We start from the raw sequence: 17,715 nt of genomic DNA, 5'->3' as shown, positions 1-17,715 counted from the left end.
ACAGATAAAAAAAGTCTGTTTTCACTGTTGCGTCGAGGAGCAATGCGACCACAATACGTGAGCTTATTGTTTAATTAGCAATCAAGCTAATAAGCTTGTGTTACAGTTCAATAAACTCTTATTTTATTATTTAACATGATTACTCAGTGTACGAGTGGTGTAAATCACCTCAACTTAATATCATGCAGAAAGCAAATAAAATCATTCCCCATAGACTGTATATAAAAATGCGCATGTTGCAAAAATCTAACATCATCAAACATTTTCCTGAAAGAGTGAATTGGCTCACTTGGTAGTTTTTAAGTCCTCTTCAATATCACCTCATGTCAAATTTGTTCTCATGTTCCCATTTAGAAGAAAATAGATAAAGTACGGCACATGTGAACACCAGGGTGATTGATAACTAGCACTGTCCAATGGTCCAATTTTTGGTTTCATTATTGGTTGGACATGTTGGATGTTTTGCAGCCCATTTTAACATAGATATGAAATTAATTTATTCTCCATCAGTCCACACTCTATAACGCCAAATATTTCAAGGTCTCAGATTCCATATTCCAGGTCGAAAATGAGCAAGGGCACCCCAGCAAGGCTTAAACAGACAGTAAACTGCAGTGTGTCACTGAGCTCAGTGTGTGAGGTGAGTCACTTTGTTGTGTTTGTGTATAACTGTCTGTCTGTAAAAGGCCCGTAATTAGGGTATCATTTCCCCTCCTTTTTGACACAAAGTGCTGTAAACACACTCATACAGTATGTACACAGGCCTGCTGCCGTCTGCCGCATGGTGCAGCAGCAGCAGAAGAAGAAGAAGAAGAAGGAGTGAACCTGAGAGCAGATATTGGTGCATTACAGTGAACCACACACACAAATACACTTACACCTCATTCTCAGCCAGTGGGGAAAATACAGTCCGAGTTTAAGTCTGATTCATGCACACATAAGACACCGCTTTAGTACAGAATGAGTTTATTTTTTAATACAGTTGAACGTAATGTTCTCGTAGCACAAATGTGCCAAAATAATAGATAACGAGGTAATTTCCTTTCTGCTCAAAATACAAATAAGTCAACAAATTTGTCGAAAGATTTTGTTTTTTTAACACGGTCATAATTGTCTTCACACAAACGATCAATAGCAGTGTTTTGGTGTTGACATTTTGTTCATATCATAACAAGCGTCTTCTTCTCATTGATATGCGAGTTGATAATGAGCTTTACCACGTGAACTGTTCCACTCGGCTGCTTTTTGTCCCGTATAAATGGTTTGGCCATTTTGCATCATTTGACCGACGGCTGCAGAGTTAAGTAATCAGGAGGAAATTTCATTTGAATTAGATTACTCTTTTCCTCATTGTAATGAATTGTCATTATGCAGGAAGCCGTGTGGCACATTAACTCACTGTCAGACATCCTGCCATACGTGAAGCTCGGTGATTTAAAGAAATAATTTCCTATGGGCCACGGTGCTGTGAAAGGCTAATTGCTTCCAATTGACCACTCCCTGCCTTGTGCCTGAGCTGTTAATGTGATTCTCTCACACACTGATAGCACAGTCACAGATACAGACTCACACATACACATTTGTCTTCATGTTTCTGAGGACATTCATTGACATATTGCATTCTCAAGCCTCCTAACCTAACCCTGCATTGAATTCCACTCATTTGGACGACCTGAACAAAGCGTTGTCTCTCACCTTAACCACAACCAGTTAATGCGTAAACCCGACCTCAACCTTAACCACAAATTCTCAGCCCTAAACTTCGCCAGTTCCTCAGAAATGAGGTTCTGCTTCATTAGAACGTTGGTTTTAGTCTTCATGAGGACTACTGGTCCTGACAAGATCACCGGTCCTCACAAACGCACGCGCAGATAGATTTACGACACAGAGATTGTGACAGTGACAGTGGCCCACTTATTTACTACACTTGGCTCTCTGCACATGCACTTGTATTTGCGGGCTTGGTTAGAGTTCGAGCTGGCAGAGTCTCGTAAATTGTTGAATTATAGTGTAAATGGTGTTAGGAATTACACAAAAACACACACCCACTAGAGGCAGGAAGGAAAGACAAAACGCAGGCAAATTATTTCAGACGTGCACAAACACACACATAAATATAACTAAAGAGGAAAAACCCACACAATAAGCCACACTGAAGGTTTTAAGCGACAAACTGCATGGACTGGTGTATGGATGATTCTCCTGGGACTGCTAAAGTGTCTTTGTAGGGCAATGAATGTCATTTTTACACCATGCGTATTCACTGTTTTAGTGAGAGATCTACATTATGCTTTTCCCATTCCCATAACAGGAAATGTAGGGGTTTACTTAGCTGAACATTAAGACAGGACACAGTCTAGCACTGCCTTAAAGGCTTGTATCACACATATATGTTAGTTATGGAGATTAACTTACATATATTAACTTGTTTTCATAGTTAAAAACCTCCTAGTCGCTGCAAACAAGCTGATCAAAATATCTCCTTACTGACGCTCTCGTCAGCCGCGCTGTTTCAGACCAAAATCATACCCCCAGAACGTGGACTGTGTTGTGATTGGCCAGCCAACGAGAGCTTTCCCACTGTCCTGTGATTGGCCAGGTACCTGGAAGTGACGTAATTGGTAGGCCAGCTCTCAGATACACAGCATACACGGTGGATGCTCTGCATCTCAGCAGCTACAACGAGAGCAGTTCTTCTTCTGTGGTTGAATGTACGCAACCGGATGTGCCCGGACTAGTGCCCGCACCAGGAGGCGCTACGGTGGTGAGAGGAGTGGTGAGGTATACTGATGACATCATCAACATACGGTAGTGCCGATCCGCTTCGCAGAGCCCAGGAAAACAATAAAACCCTATTTTTGCAGCAGTGGCTGAACTGTTTGTTCTGAAACTTTAGGGTTTCATAAACGAGGTAATGACGCAGATACACACACAAACGCAGCGTTAATTGGAGCTTCCGGTCTATGTCGCCTTTAAGTCATTAAAATATGCATAATAAGCACCTCTATGGTTTGATCAGGAACACTTCACACACACACCACTGTGGGTTTGCTTTGTAAGAAAAATTAATTATTGACAAAATGTTGAAGTATACCCTTTAACGCTTAAAAGTTTCAACCAACCATATAAGATCCTGATTAGCAGATTTAGCTCAATCCCAGCTGGAGCATGGGGATATATGACATAATTTTCTACTAATTAAGTACTAATAAGTGTTCCTATTCTAACCTTGGACAAAAAAATAGTGAGTTAGTGTAAGACCCATCACACAAAATAAGAAACCAATTAACAAACACTTTTGCACCCTTTGGCTTTTTTATTCTTTAGGCCAAATTGTTGCCATAACTTTGTAATTTAATTGCCTGCCCTTGAAAGCAATAGTCTGTTAAAGTTAAAGGCTTTTGAATTGCACTATTATTACCATTATAGTCTGCCTTTATGTCTATGCATGTACAATTGCACTTACACTATATAGACAATGTTAACCACAGAAGCAATCTTACATCACTGAATGACACACAAAAACATATATAATCTCTTGTCGTAAGCTTCTACCTGAAGTCTTCAGTTTGCCCAAATTTAGCAGGGGCCTGACTGTGAAGATACCACAACAGATCTTTCATCTCCAACACCCATGCCTGGTTACTGTTGCTATGCATGGTGGACCGTTGCCGTCACCGGTGCATCCAATAGGCATGTCAGTGGAGCTGGGGAGTCTAAAAATGGCATTGTGTATTACAGCATATAATGAGAAAGGCTTCATCAGTGTTCTCTCCAAATGTCAGAGCAGCTTTAATGATCTACTGAGCACATACACACACACACACACACACACACGCACAGAACACACAGGCGCTGTAGTTTATGTGTGTGTGAAGTCACAGTGTGTGGCTCTTTTCTGCATTGCTGGCGTTTTCACTAATCCCACCTTTCTTTATTTCCCTCTATGCTATTAATTCTCTCCACTGAAGCTATTAATTCTTTCCATCCGAACCATTTCACCCAAACCCCCCCCCCCCCCCCCATCCTCATCTTCCAACCTGTGACTCAATCTTGCCTTATCATCATGATGATCAAACATGTGGCTTTCATTCTGCGAATACCTTCATTTCTACACACACAGAAAATCTTGAGTGTGCCAGTGTGTCTGTGGGCTGAGTGTGTCTTCAGGGACAGAAGTATTACTCATCATACTGGAGCACAACAGGAGACGCTATAACTTGAACCCCTCTTCTGTAGAACAGGGAAGAATAACAACTTATGTAATGCTGTTATCTTAGCTGCTCAAACTGCATATATGTCAGGCTAACTCTAATTACCTCTTTCGGGATGTGTGTGTGTGTGTGTGTATTTGAGGCTAGCTGTATATTACAAAGTTAGTTCTGCAGAATAAGGAGAGGGGAAAAAAAAAAACGCTGAATAATTTAGTCCGGGATGGACCAGGAGGAGATATTGGAGTTGTGTTATGAAGATGGACAGAAGCCAAGGAACTAGAAAACTGTGAGATGATACAATGAATGTGTGGGTGCAAGGGAGACCAAGCAAACCAAAAGAGGAATCAGTGTACGAGGAGTATATGTACAGAACGGAAGCTGGAAAATAGTGCGCAGATTAAGAGATGGAGATAAAGAACAGCAATAGAAGGAAGACGAGTTGGGCGATTAAGAAGTGCGACTTGGGGAAAGGACAGTGTGACTGAAAAAAGACACGGAGATGGAGAGACAGAGAGGGGGAAAGGCTTCTGAGCTGGGCTCTTGGTGCAATGCAGACAGCATTGCCATGGAAACGAATGAGGGAAAGCGCAGGCGAGGAGGAGGGGATTAAATAGGAAGGAAGAGATCACTGCTTCGCACCGTGGGAGGGGTGGGTGGGGACTGTTTTGATGAGAAAGGAGGGGCAGCAAATGAGCAACAAGTTAAATTAATCGCTAGTTGATAGTTGAAAGATGGTTTTAAACCTGGAGATGTCCCACTTGGGTGTTTCCAAACTCACTCTTAAAGCTGTTTGCACAGATTCAACATCATAATACAATCATTTGACCTGCTGGTGTGCACATCATGCACACTTGTTGCCTTATTGTGGTTAAATTGCATTGAAATATATATTTTAAGCAGCACAGCTTTACAGTTAAGTTGCAAGTAACGACGGAGGTCAGGCTCCTGTTCCTGTGGTGTCATTAGTTCTGTTTTTTACCTTGAAGTGCACAAGTTTTTTTGTGAAATGCTGCCACGGTAAATTAATTTCAAAGAAAGTGATGGAGCATGAGCCTGTCGCCATGGCGCCAGTTGTCTCAGGTGGCATTGTCTGGGTCCAGATCCTGGGGCAGGGGTTGCCATGGCAGCAGAAGTGCTTGGAGTTTGTCTGGGTGTGATGCTGCAGACATAAACACACACACACATACACACTGTCGGAAATATTCTTGACTGCAGGATTATAAATAGAAAGCAGCAGAAGGCAGCATCCCGCTCCTCGTCTTCCGTGCTCATGGGACCCCATCATTCTCCTTCTCCTCCTCCTCCTCTTCACTCATCTCTCCCTACATATAACATCTTCTTTTGTGGCAGCCTTTCAAAGGTCTCTGTCCTCCTGTTAAATCTCCCTTTTTTTCAGCCCCCCCAAGTCTCATCAAGTGGTTTTGTTTGCGATCCGTTTATCTCCATAGAGATAGCCATGATGCAGGGTGTCTGCGGTTGTCATGGCGATGATATGGGAACAGTGTGGACATTAATGAGCTTAGAGTTGCTCAGGCTAATAAAGTGGCATGGCTATACCTCTGTGTGCGCTCAACTAACAACAAGGAGCAACTGCTTGTTAAAAGTCTCCTCCGGTGACTTTGGTGCACAATTCAACTATCCAGACTCCTATCAGGAAGAGATATGAGTTTCTACAGTAAACACAACTGCACCCATAATAAAAGCAAACATAAAGGACAGGAGCTTAATCAGATTGTTCCTCTTGTTATTGCTTTGTTAACTAGTTATTTACTTCCAAATGAACACGTTAATTGAAGGGGGACATTTCTGTAAATATCTGTAAAAGGTTTAAATTGCCAGTTCAAGACGTTTTTTTGAGGTTGTATAATGCACTGATACAAACTGTACTGCAAGAACCAGACAGGCATGATCACTCTCTATGAAAGCACGTCTGCCAAACAAGACACAAGAAGGAACAGATTTTAGCCTCTGAATAAAAGACTCACCTCATATGACATATGCCGGCTTCAGTCGCTTAAGAATCTTAAGAATGGATTTGCCACTTTATCTTGCCCTTAAACAGCCTTTCCTGACTGTATATAAGCTGCTCACTTTCCTGCTACAAAGTCCATTGAGAAAATCTGCGTTTTTAGCTCGCAGGAAACATAAAGTGCTGCCTTATTTGGTAAGTTTGTATCACTTTGGTATACATAATAACACATTTGCAATTAATGATGGAGGCAATAATTGACCAACAACCCCTGTGTACTGTGATATAAAATTGTTGATATTCTTTATGGACTTTTTGCAGTTTAAAACGAGACACAAAATTATGTTTAAAGTCAGAAAAGTTTGTCTTGAGTCTTTTTTTTTGTTTGGCTAAAAATGTTTTTCCTTGCTTCCCTGAACAGTCTTATCCTTGTTTTAGGCACAGCTCAAAAAACCTGAAGTATAACTTAGACATTTTTAAGATTTTCAATCCCTATTTTAGGATTTGAATTTAGGGTTTTATCTGCTTAATTAAAATGCCCCCAGTCAAAAGAAAGACCCATAAATTAGTCTTGGTTTGTCTTTTTAAATCTATCTTTGCTTACACAACAGCACACAGCAGCGTTTTCATCCACGGCGTCTGACTGAACTGTCAACCTGTGTGTGAAGGTACAAACACTTGCACTACCTTGGGTCACTGCGATAGTCATGATGACGAAGATAACGGTGCAATGCAAAGAAATGTCACTTTGTCAGCGTGCATGCTCACACCTGTGAGCATGCACGTGGTGGTGATGATGGTGACCTGCACTGACGTGACGGCTCTTTGCACCCTGGGAACTGTTGCAAAAATGAGAGCAAGGAAAAAGTGAGCGCACAACCTGGCGTGTAACATCACAAAGTCAAATCACCTGTGAACTCTGAATGCCACATGTTAAGACACCGTGCCGTGTGTCACTCCAGCGTGTTGCTGCCCTGAAAGCTTCATGTGGTGTTAGCAGCTTTCCTGCTCGCTCTGTTCCCCCAGTGTCAGCAGAGATGTAAAGCCTTAATACCTCGCCCGCCTCCTCCCGCTCCGGGCTCTACTCAATCATCAAGCTGCAAGTTCGGGATATTTCTATCTCTCAAGTCAGACTCAAAGGTCCCCCCCTAATAGCATGTTGTAAAATGGGTTTTCTGTGTCTAAAATGCAGTGTAGTAATAGCCGCTAAATAAGGAGGCTTTCTAAAAGTGCAGGGACGTCCCTGTGGATATTAGGTGTGATTGCCTTCTTGCCTCAGTGAGCTTGCTTCAAAACAAATAGTGGAAAGAGAGTTGCTTTCAAGGCCACCCTGAATTTCTCCTCATTTATAGTTTAATACATTTATTTTTCCTTGGTATTCTTTTATTTTTTTACAAACCCCATTACCCGTAACGCAATTCTAGGACTCGGAACTGACTCAATTTTCAATGTTGAGAAAAAAATGGGTTAATTTTAAAGGTTCACTGTGTAAGAAATAGTGACATCTAATGATGAGACTGCAAATCATTATAAACACACGACTCCTGCGCTCTCTCCCAATTGCAGCAGGCAACTACGGTGGCCTTTGAATACCAGAAAGGATGGTAGCACGCTTTCAAAACCCTCCCCCTTCTCACACTCTCTTACTCTCCCTCCCCTATTATTATATACTTACTTTTATGAAACATACTTATGGTTAGTGCAAAGTATATTCCATTTACGCCAATAAGCTGTAAATGTTACTCACTGGACCTTTTTAAAGTGAATTAAATATACAGTACGCTTTTTGAAAAATGAAGCAGTTTCCTGCACAGTTCTTGTAAAGCTCATCTTAGGACATAAAAAAATGCTTGTTGGAAATCATCCACCATCTGAGAACCTCAGTACATTTTATCTGTGAAATTATATTTATACATGTCTTGATATGAAGAGGGTAATATCTTTTCTGATTACTAATCTGTGCCTTAATATCCAGACAGCAGGTCTGTATAAATATTACCTGACCTCCTCTGACATGTGTGAGTTTTTTTTTCAGACGGTGGGACGAAGAAGCTTCGCAGCACCATCCGACGGAGCACCGAGACTGGCATCGCCGTGGAGATGAGGAACAGGGTGACACGGCAGGGGAGCAAAGACTCCACCGACGGTAGCACCAACTCAAACAGCTCCGATGGAACGTGAGTATTTCATTTCTACTCACACAGCTATATACAAACACGCGGCGTGTCCACTCATCTGATGGTAGCGGCACTCTGCTCTTACTCTCCCTCTCTCAGGTTCGTCTTCCCGACTACGCGCCTGGGGCCCGAGAGCCAGTTCAGTGACTTTCTGGACGGACTGGGCCCGGCTCAGATTGTAGGCCGGCAGACATTAGCTACACCCCCCATGGGTAAGCCAAGAGTGGTGTAGATCATTTCACTCGGGTCGTCTTGACAAGTGATTTATGTGCTTTCTTTGTTCAGATGCATTTAATTGCGTTTATCGTCGCGCAGGAACAACATCGGGCTGTAAAACATCAATTAAACATTGACAAACAGCGCACCAATCCACACTCATTTCATTACATCAAGCAGCAGTTGCAACTCAATAAATCTCTTGTACCAGAGTATGTGAATATTTTTCCCCCCCTGAATGATTAGAATCAAATTCACATTGATACGGCCACGTTAGAGGGACTGCATGCAAGTGTATCGGCTCAGCATGGATGAAGTTATTCTTGCATGAGACATAAATGTTTGATGCAAAGGTCACTGCATGTGAGAAACAGGAAGAAACAACAGGAGGGAGCAGTGAGATCCACTGCTCCTGTAAGGGAATATTGGATTTACAGCTCTGTGTCGCCCTCTGCTGTCAGATACTCACTACTGCGATCTTAAAGAGGTTAAGCTCGTAGTGCAGTAGGGTACACTGAACAGCAACTGCAAACACAGTCTCAGATTATGATGGGATGGTGTGTTTTTTGTCCTCTATAGGGGACGTCCATGTCGGCATGGTGGACAGAGGAGGGCAACTGGAGGTGGCGGTCAACCAGGCCAGAGGGTTGACCCCTAAACCCGGCTCCAAGAACATACCAGGTACTCTGACCCGGGTTCATCTGTTGGAAAATATCCCACTGACCTTTGAGGCCCATGCAGGAGTGTCACACCACTGTTGTTGTCGTTTGTTTCTGTATCTGCAGCCACTTACGTGAAGGTGTACGTCCTGGAGAATGGAGTGTGCTTGGCTAAGAAGAAAACCAAAGTAGTGAAGAAGAATTTGGACCCCACCTACCAGCAGGCTCTGTTGTTTGATGAGAGTCCTCAGGGCAAAGTCCTACAGGTAAGTGATACCCTGTCTCTTCCTTTTTTATCTATGTGTTTTACAATTTTCTGTCTTTTATTCTTTTGTCCCTCGTGATCAATACAATCAGTTTAATGATATAATAGCAATTGAACATTCATGGTATCTTCAAGAACATAATTTATGACTTCCCCTATGCTCTAATACACTCACAAATGTGTAGGTGGTTAAACTTTGAGAAGAAAGTTAATCTGCCGCTTTAAAAATGCAAATACAATGTTTCAACACAAAAGGTGACGCTTGCTGTTTAAAGCTGCTATATCTACATAAAATATGCATAAAATTCCATATACTTAATCTCGTCAAGTCATTTTAAGTTGAGTTGACGGATTTATTCAGTATCTGTAATATTAATTGTACCTTTCTTAAAGATCACACCGAATAATATAGAGCACATAATGTTAGTCCACTTCACTGAAGCTTTAATGTCTTATTTAACATAACATTTGTGCTTTATCTTGTCTATAGGTAATAGTGTGGGGGGATTACGGGCGTATGGACCACAAGTGCTTCATGGGAATGGCCCAGATCCTTCTGGATGACTTGGACCTGTCTGCCACAGTCAGCGGCTGGTTCAAGCTGTTCCCTACCTCCTCTCTGGCAGACCCCAGCATCGGACCCCTCACCAGACGCCTCTCTCAGTCCTCCCTGGAGAGCGCCACCAGCCCCTCATGCACCTAGGACTCACCTCACTCTCCTCCCCCCTCCCCCCTCCATCCCTCCCGTAGACACACACATGCACAGGCGCAGGTAGAGTCATGCAGACACGGACACACGTACTGTACATACACGACTACTGTATCTGAAGTAGGTAGGCATACACAGACACACACACACAATCACACGCGTACGTACACCTGTGCAGGAAAACAAGTGACATAATCATCAGACATGAACACTCACTTTACTGACGCGCCGCCATATCTCCTAGTGGACGTTATGCTCTTATTTTCTCCCTCACTCGATTTAGTGTTTTCGTTTGACATCATCTGAGCAAATCCCCGACGTATTTTACCAGAACATGTAGCATTTTTCCCACCATCAACTGCCCACCGTGACACGACACTCGCAGCACTGCGTGCCATGCTCTGCATTCCAAGACACCAGATCTCCGTGGCATGACTTACAACCAGGGCCATCGACATGCCAGTTTCTATACTCTCTATGCCAAACTAACACAAAAAAAACTTTATTTTTTAAAAACCAAAGCAATTGTTATTGTTGTTATAATTACTATAAGTAGTAGGTGAACTAGTATACGATATTTAAAAGTATGGATATGTAGCAGAGTCGATGACTTAGATGTATAATGCAAAAAAAAATGGAAAAACATTCTACACACACACACACACACACACACACACACGAGCTGAGAACAGTAGGCCAAACACATAAACTTACTTGGATGTGCACATAATGGCTATTATGTGAGGTAGCAACACGGCTATTCTTTAATTTTCACAGGGCAGAGTTTATATATATATATTCATATACATATATATAAATAGATAGTTATATACTTATTTGTGTTTATGTACGTATCGGCTGCATTCTGCATGTTTGCTTGCGATCCTCGTAGAGACGATTTTAAAAAGCGCTTTGCTCCTTTTTTATTCTTCTTAATTTAGCTCGACCTTGACCAATGCAACGGGAGTTTTAGTGCCAGATTTACTTTGCCGTCCGTCCTGAAAAAGTGCACTGCACTGAGTTAGGGAGAAGGACGGGGGGCTTCAGCGACAGGGAGAGCGCGTCCGTCACCATCCGCAAAAAGAAGAGAACAAATCACACAGCTGCACATTTGCAGAGGAACACGTTTCTGATCTTGCCTTCATGTCGAGGAGGAGGGACTGACTGACACTCGGCACAAAAGCTCTGTTCTAGGGTTTTCTTGTGTTCTACATCCAGGGGGTGCCACAGTGTCCTTCTCTCTCTCTCTCTCTCTTTCTCTGTATACCAGCACCTAGACTTGTTTGAACTTCCTTGTGGTATCCCCTGTTTTATGTTGTGGTTGTTCCTGGACTCTTCCTGGTTGGTGAAAGTAGGCGGGGAGGTTGCGAATGTGCCTCTGGTCTCTTTTTGAAGTCTCGTCACATCACCGCAGGTAAACGTGCACACAGATTTTTACCAGCTTCGACCTTTAAGTCTCCTACTGTCTCTCTGGTCACTCCTCTTCTTCCTCTCTGTCACACTGACTGTAACAAAGATTTTTCTCTTTTTTATTTGTTGCAAAACGTGTCAACGCGTGTTTTTTCTTTTTGATATCCGACTATTTACGCTAGACTAATTTGCTAGCAGGGTGATTGTTCACCTGCCATATTTATATGGTACTTCAACTTGTTTCAGGTGCAGTATGTCAAGTCGAATCAATCTTATTTCCTATTTGCTGTCAGGCAAGCGTGTTTGTGTTCAAGATGGCACTTTATTGATCAATATGTCTGATGTTTTTTTCTAAACCTGTGGTGGTTGACCACAATTTAGTTTATTATTATTATTATTGTTATTATTTTGAATTTGGTCTCACAACAGTGATCATGGAATGGTAACCAGAGTCTATTATGAACTGAAATGTAAGGGCCAAATGAAACCACTGAAACAGGTCAGTCTTGCCTTTTGCATCTGAATTTACGATGTTAAAATCTAATGTTATTTACAAACAAATTCACATGTTTCTATTCCTTTTGGGAAACATTTTGAGACATGCAGATGCTTTGAACTGAATCACGATATTTATGTTTAATGGATTTAAAGAAAGGTAATACTAATCCATCAGCTGTTTTTACTTAAATGAGGGGTTGAGTCTTCACTGACAGCTGCTGGCATTTCCTGTTTTCTTTTAAGTTTAACAAAAGTGTATTCATGTCAAGTGTTCTCTGTCTCTGTCTCGGGGGACAACGCCGAACTTTGTATATAGAGAAAGACAGAAAAGACTGTTGTATTTCCGTGGTGTTGCAAGCGCTGACAGGCCCAAGCTACAGTCTATTATAAGCCTGTCTGTGTTTATGAGCTTGCATTTGGTTTAAACACCACCATATATATGTATGTATACATATACTGTATATATATTTATATATATATATATATCTATATACATATGTGTGTGTGTGTGTATTCCTTTGTCTCCCAAGAACTGTCTTTCCTTTTTCTTCCTTGTTCTACAAAAAGGGAACATCTGAGGCATTTTGACCTCTCAGCACCTCAGGCCAACAAATCACACTATCATTCTTGAATTTTTGGGAAGGGTGCTATGTTGTTGTTTTTTTGAACCCTCCTCCCATCATGAATACAAAGGTTGTATTGTTGCACACCTGCTCAGCTCACTTGAAGAGAGTCACAGTGGCAATGGGTGCAGCAGTATCGGAGTAGTTTTACAAATACGAGTACTTAATACGACCCCTTTCAAATGAATTTTCAAGGTTCTGGTTCCAGTATTCTTATATCCCTGCTGGGCCTGTAGTCGTATGGTCTTGTATACGATGTGATTTTATGTACCTTGTTTGATTTGTATGTTTTATTCGCGGACAGCCGGCATGATGTAAAAAAAACAAAAAACGAAGACTTATACTCCCGGCATTTGCACACGTTCTCTTCAGTGCACACAGAAAAAAAAAGCCTGATTGACGATAGAGAAATGTCATGGATAGAACTTTATAGGGAATTTCTAAACCTGTTAAAACATCCCCGCTCAATGTTCCGTCCTTGGTAAACTATAAAAGTGTCATGTGATTTCCAGTGTTCTGAAGCTTGTATGAGACTTTGTCCCTTTGCTGTATTTAAGTATAAACCCAAAACACTCACAGTATAGGAGGGGAAAAAAAGACAACTCAAAGTGATGTATAATTATTCTGTCAATGGTGTATTTATAGAGAGCTGATAGCGTTTGCCAAAATTTGTCCAAATTCCGTTTTTGCACCGGCAGCCAAAAGGAAAAGCTGTAATGTAATGCCTTCCTTCAGCGTGTAGTGTGGGTGTACGTCTTTTTTAACGACAATGAGGTGCATTTTATTGTACTGTGTGATGCATCATGGGTGATGAGCCAAAAAACATGTGCGCCAGAGAAGTGAGAATTTATGAGGAAAAAGCCACATTAAGAGTGGACCTCAAGATTTCAGATCATCATCAGAATTTATCGTCGTATTTCACATTTCTATTCCTACAGCATTCTTTTGTTTGGACACGCACTATTGTTTTAAATGGCTGAGATAGAAAAATTAGCTTTTCTTTGTTTTTTTTTTAAATATAAAGGTGAATGCACACGTTTGCTGGGTAAATAGCGGATCATAGATGTTTTGGAGGAGTAAAAACGAGAAGATAGTCTCAGTTTGTGTGTCTCTGTGTTCCGACACGAGGCCGAGTGGAGATGTGAATGTAAAGCTCCAACGATGCTTGGAATGTAAACCCCGCACACACTCTTGCTTGTTTTGCTGTAAAAAAAAAACAAAAAAAAAATCCACATTTATTTAGCATTTTCCTTCCTGTCCTTAATGCTAAACTCTTTTCTATCGCTTCCGCCAATCAACCCGAACTGTCTCTTGTGCGCTTCGTTGAAAATGCATTTTATTTTTGTAAGAGAGGAATTATTCAGAGAAGAAAACGAGAGTGAGGGCACTAAGGGCAAAACAAAGTTGCCTTTAGACTTAAGTGAAAATGAGGGCTTGTTCTGTTTACAATGGCCTTATTTTGTGTAGGAGACATGGCTTCACGACGGCCGACAACATATTTTGCTTGAAATATTGTACTGACGTTATATATGTGTATATGTATAGTTTTATGAATGTATTTCTTAATCCTTACTGTCATTTTTGTCATCTTGTCTCTTTTAAAGACTTTCCAGGGACTTCACCTGCACTAGTTGAGCCCCCCCCCGCTGTTCCTCTCCTGTACTGTTCACTTCTCTGTGTATTCTTTAAAAGAACAGCTCTGGGGGTCAAAACGAGCTTGGATTCCGTGGGGCGAGAATTTCATCTTTATTTATTTAGAAATGCCATGATGGGTTTCACTCACGAGGATTGCTGCCCCCCCCCCACCCCCCCACCGCACACGATAACTTACTGATTAAGCTGTCGAGAGGATGGAGTTGTTATGATTTTTTGTACTTTTAAACGAGGAAAAATGTTTTGCCGCATGGTTACGCAGATGAATTCCTTGTATTTAATCCGTCTGATGGTATGATAATAACGATGATGAAGCCAGTTTGACCCAGTTCTTGAGAATTTAAGTGAGTTGCAAAAGAATATACTGTATTTAAAAGTAGCATGGACTTGACCTTTTTTTGAATACTAATTCTTTTGGCAATAAGAATTGTCCGGGCCTTCAACATGGCGTCACTATGACAGTAGCTGAAAGACCACAGTGACACACATGAGTTGAATCACATTTGCAAGCACTAGAAGCAACTAAAAAGCATGTAATGCATTGTGAATAACTGTTATTCCTACGATTATCCCTCCCCCTTTTCTATTGTTTCCAATGAAGCATGTTCTATTTGCCAGTGTAGTGGGTGTCGGCGAGAACTAAACACACGTCACTGTGGACGTAAAAGGACAGAGTTGTCTTCATACACGTGTGTGACAATGTTAGTAATAACAGCACAAGTTTCCTCAGTAGCCATTTTCTTCTTTTTTTTAAGTGTCTGTCAGTCGATATGAAGACCACGCTAGCTTCCCCTCCCCCCACTGACAAGACGACCTGTTTCTTATCAAGGCCAGCAAAACTCAAACCCTTACAAAACTAGTGGCTCCATGTGATGGTTTTGGTATTGAATCGACCACAATTGCAGTGTATTTCCGAGCACACGTGAGTGTTTGATGCCTCGGAATCAAATGTCAAGATGGATTTGCTGGTGTTGGTAGATGACTTGTTGTCTTGTCTTAGCCGTCCCACTGATGAGTGCATTTCACAGGGCAAAGCATAGCAGGACCGTCTGAGCAGAGGATGCAGTTTATGGCAAAAGACGTTAGAAAAGGGAGCTGTAATTTTATACCTGTGCTTTGTAAATGTTTTCTATGTGCAGTATTTGATAATGTAAAACTGGTATTTTTGTGGTTTGTACGCTGCAGAATTGACTACTTAAAGGTGCACGTAGTTTTCTAAGAAAATACAACCAAACTGAGGAAAAAAAAGAAAAAAAAAAAGTTTTCCGATTCAGAAGCCTGTATCTGCATGCCCTTTGACATCTGGACGCAAAGTCAATAAAGTTTATTTGAATCACTGAAGCCTCTCTAATGTCTGTTATAACATTTAATGGGGCTTTATGTAAATGCTGTATGTCAATCTGTGGCCATAAGTGTCCAAAAAGGGTACTGCAGTACAAATAAACAAACGGTTTCCGCCTCCTCCCCAGATTCAAGGTTCTCATGGGTTGCCAGATCGGTGTCCTCGGTGAAGTCAATCAGGAATTGAGAGCATATTGAATAGCTACCAAAAACAACTCCTTGTGAATGTTAATCTTTGGTAAAAATGAGCTTACTTCTCTCTTTATCTGAGGAGTTAATGCTCTCAGTCTCTAGTTCAGGGCCATTTTTTTAAATAGAACATGAGGGAAAATAGATAATAAAGTACAGCACATGCTGTATGAGCAGACAACAATGTGATTGACAGTTGGTTGCCTCTCAACTTCTCGTTTCAAAACATCCAAAACAGTCAAGTTGCCAATTTGCACGCTGTAAAAGCAGAAAGGAAGTTTCTCCAAAGAGCTGCTAAGTCAAGCGATGAATCTCAGGATCAGAGACACCTTAGACAATCCACTTCTATCCACTGTTATTATAGAAAAACACTTTTTTTTCCAGGAAACACAATAAATCAGCACACGTCAGTAATGCAATTAGTTATAATGTAATGTTTAGAGTTGTTTTAGTCAGTTTGGCTCAAAACAGACGTTCACCCTGTCACCCATGACTTCATAATAGTCAAAACATTGGAGTGAACACTTCTTTACCTCTGGTGAGGGAGGGTTAAATCCCTCGAGTAGGTGCATAACAACTTTAAGTCAACACAACATAATCAAAACGATATTTATTCAGCATGTTTTCACCAGGACAAACATGTTACATATCAGCCGTTGTATTTTTATGATTTTACGTGACATAAAATCAAAAGAAAAAAAAAAAAAAGATGTAGATGACTTAATAATGTAGAACATGTTATTAATTAAATCTTCTTTAGGAAACATAATATACAAATAGGGTGTGATAAGGAAGATTGTACACAATATCTTTATTGACAAGAATACATTCCTTTATTTGCGTTAAGTGTCACAAAAAAATGCAACAGACGACAAGTTGTTGAAAAGTTAAAAGAAGCCTTGTTGCCCACGGCGATGGGAGTTTTACTCCCTTTTTCCAGTCATTTCTAAACCACATGTGTGCTGTTACAAAGCAGAGTTATCCTTATTCTCATGATAATATTGAGAGTTTGACGCTGCTGCTGTTGACCCCAAGTTTAAAGGAATACATCCCCGATTTGCATTTAGCGTTGTATTACTAGAATAGGGGTTTTGTATAATTGTGCTTCCCAACCTCAGTTTTCCCTGAGTCAAGAAATATCTTTATTCTTTTTTTGTGTTACGTGCTCACCAGTGACACTTGGTCCGTGCCTTGAAACTGCAACGCTAATTCCACACTTTTTAGACCCACTCGTAGGGGGGCGGGACCTCATTCCCAGAATGTAAACAGTGTCCGCCATCTTTGCTAACAGCTACGCTAACAGGGCCAAGTGTCACCGGTGGGCACGTAACAAAGAAAAGAAGGAAGATATTTCTCTACTCAGGGGAAACTGAGGTTAGGAAGCACAATTATGCTAAAGTACTACCCCTATTATAGTAATACAAAGCTAAATGCAAATTGGTAAAGTACTCCTTTAAAGGACAAACTTGTACGGTGTAGAAAAAGAGTTTCTGATTTACAGGCAGCAGGAAAAATGGATTTCATTCATTTCTTTCTCTCCTTTGAAGTCCTCACCCCTCACTTCAGGTTTTTACAGAAAAAAAGATGAAACAACTGATATTTATAGTCATAGCTTCATGCAGACAAAAGAGAGAAACCAGTCGGTCTGTGGAGGTTGAACTAAAACACTGAGGTTTGGCCAAAATGACCTGAACGCGCTGTTTGTTAGCCTCGGTCACAGTTTGCTCAGACATTCAGAATAAAAACCCGACGGGAAAACATGAACGCCGCTGACCACAGAACATTCAAAAGA

General features: G+C 41.2%; 1 protein-coding gene across 2 annotated transcripts in view; it reads left to right on the top strand.

The window, feature by feature from the left end:
- Positions 1 to 15,734, top strand: part of rims3 (regulating synaptic membrane exocytosis 3) — a 35,341-nt gene extending 19,607 nt beyond the window's left edge. For both annotated transcript variants that reach the window (XM_058619659.1, XM_058619658.1), the window contains exons 3-7: positions 8,219 to 8,360; positions 8,460 to 8,572; positions 9,156 to 9,257; positions 9,362 to 9,501; positions 9,991 to 15,734. In XM_058619659.1, coding sequence (XP_058475642.1) covers positions 8,219 to 8,360; positions 8,460 to 8,572; positions 9,156 to 9,257; positions 9,362 to 9,501; positions 9,991 to 10,203 — 710 coding nt within the window. In that variant the 3' untranslated portion in view covers positions 10,204 to 15,734. The remainder of the gene's footprint in view (positions 1 to 8,218; positions 8,361 to 8,459; positions 8,573 to 9,155; positions 9,258 to 9,361; positions 9,502 to 9,990) is intronic.
- The last annotated feature ends 1,981 nt before the right edge of the window (positions 15,735 to 17,715 follow it).

The sequence above is a fragment of the Solea solea genome, chromosome 20 (assembly GCF_958295425.1).
Source record: "Solea solea chromosome 20, fSolSol10.1, whole genome shotgun sequence".
NCBI lineage: Eukaryota > Metazoa > Chordata > Actinopteri > Pleuronectiformes > Soleidae > Solea > Solea solea.
This window is presented reverse-complemented; position numbering and strand designations above follow the sequence as displayed.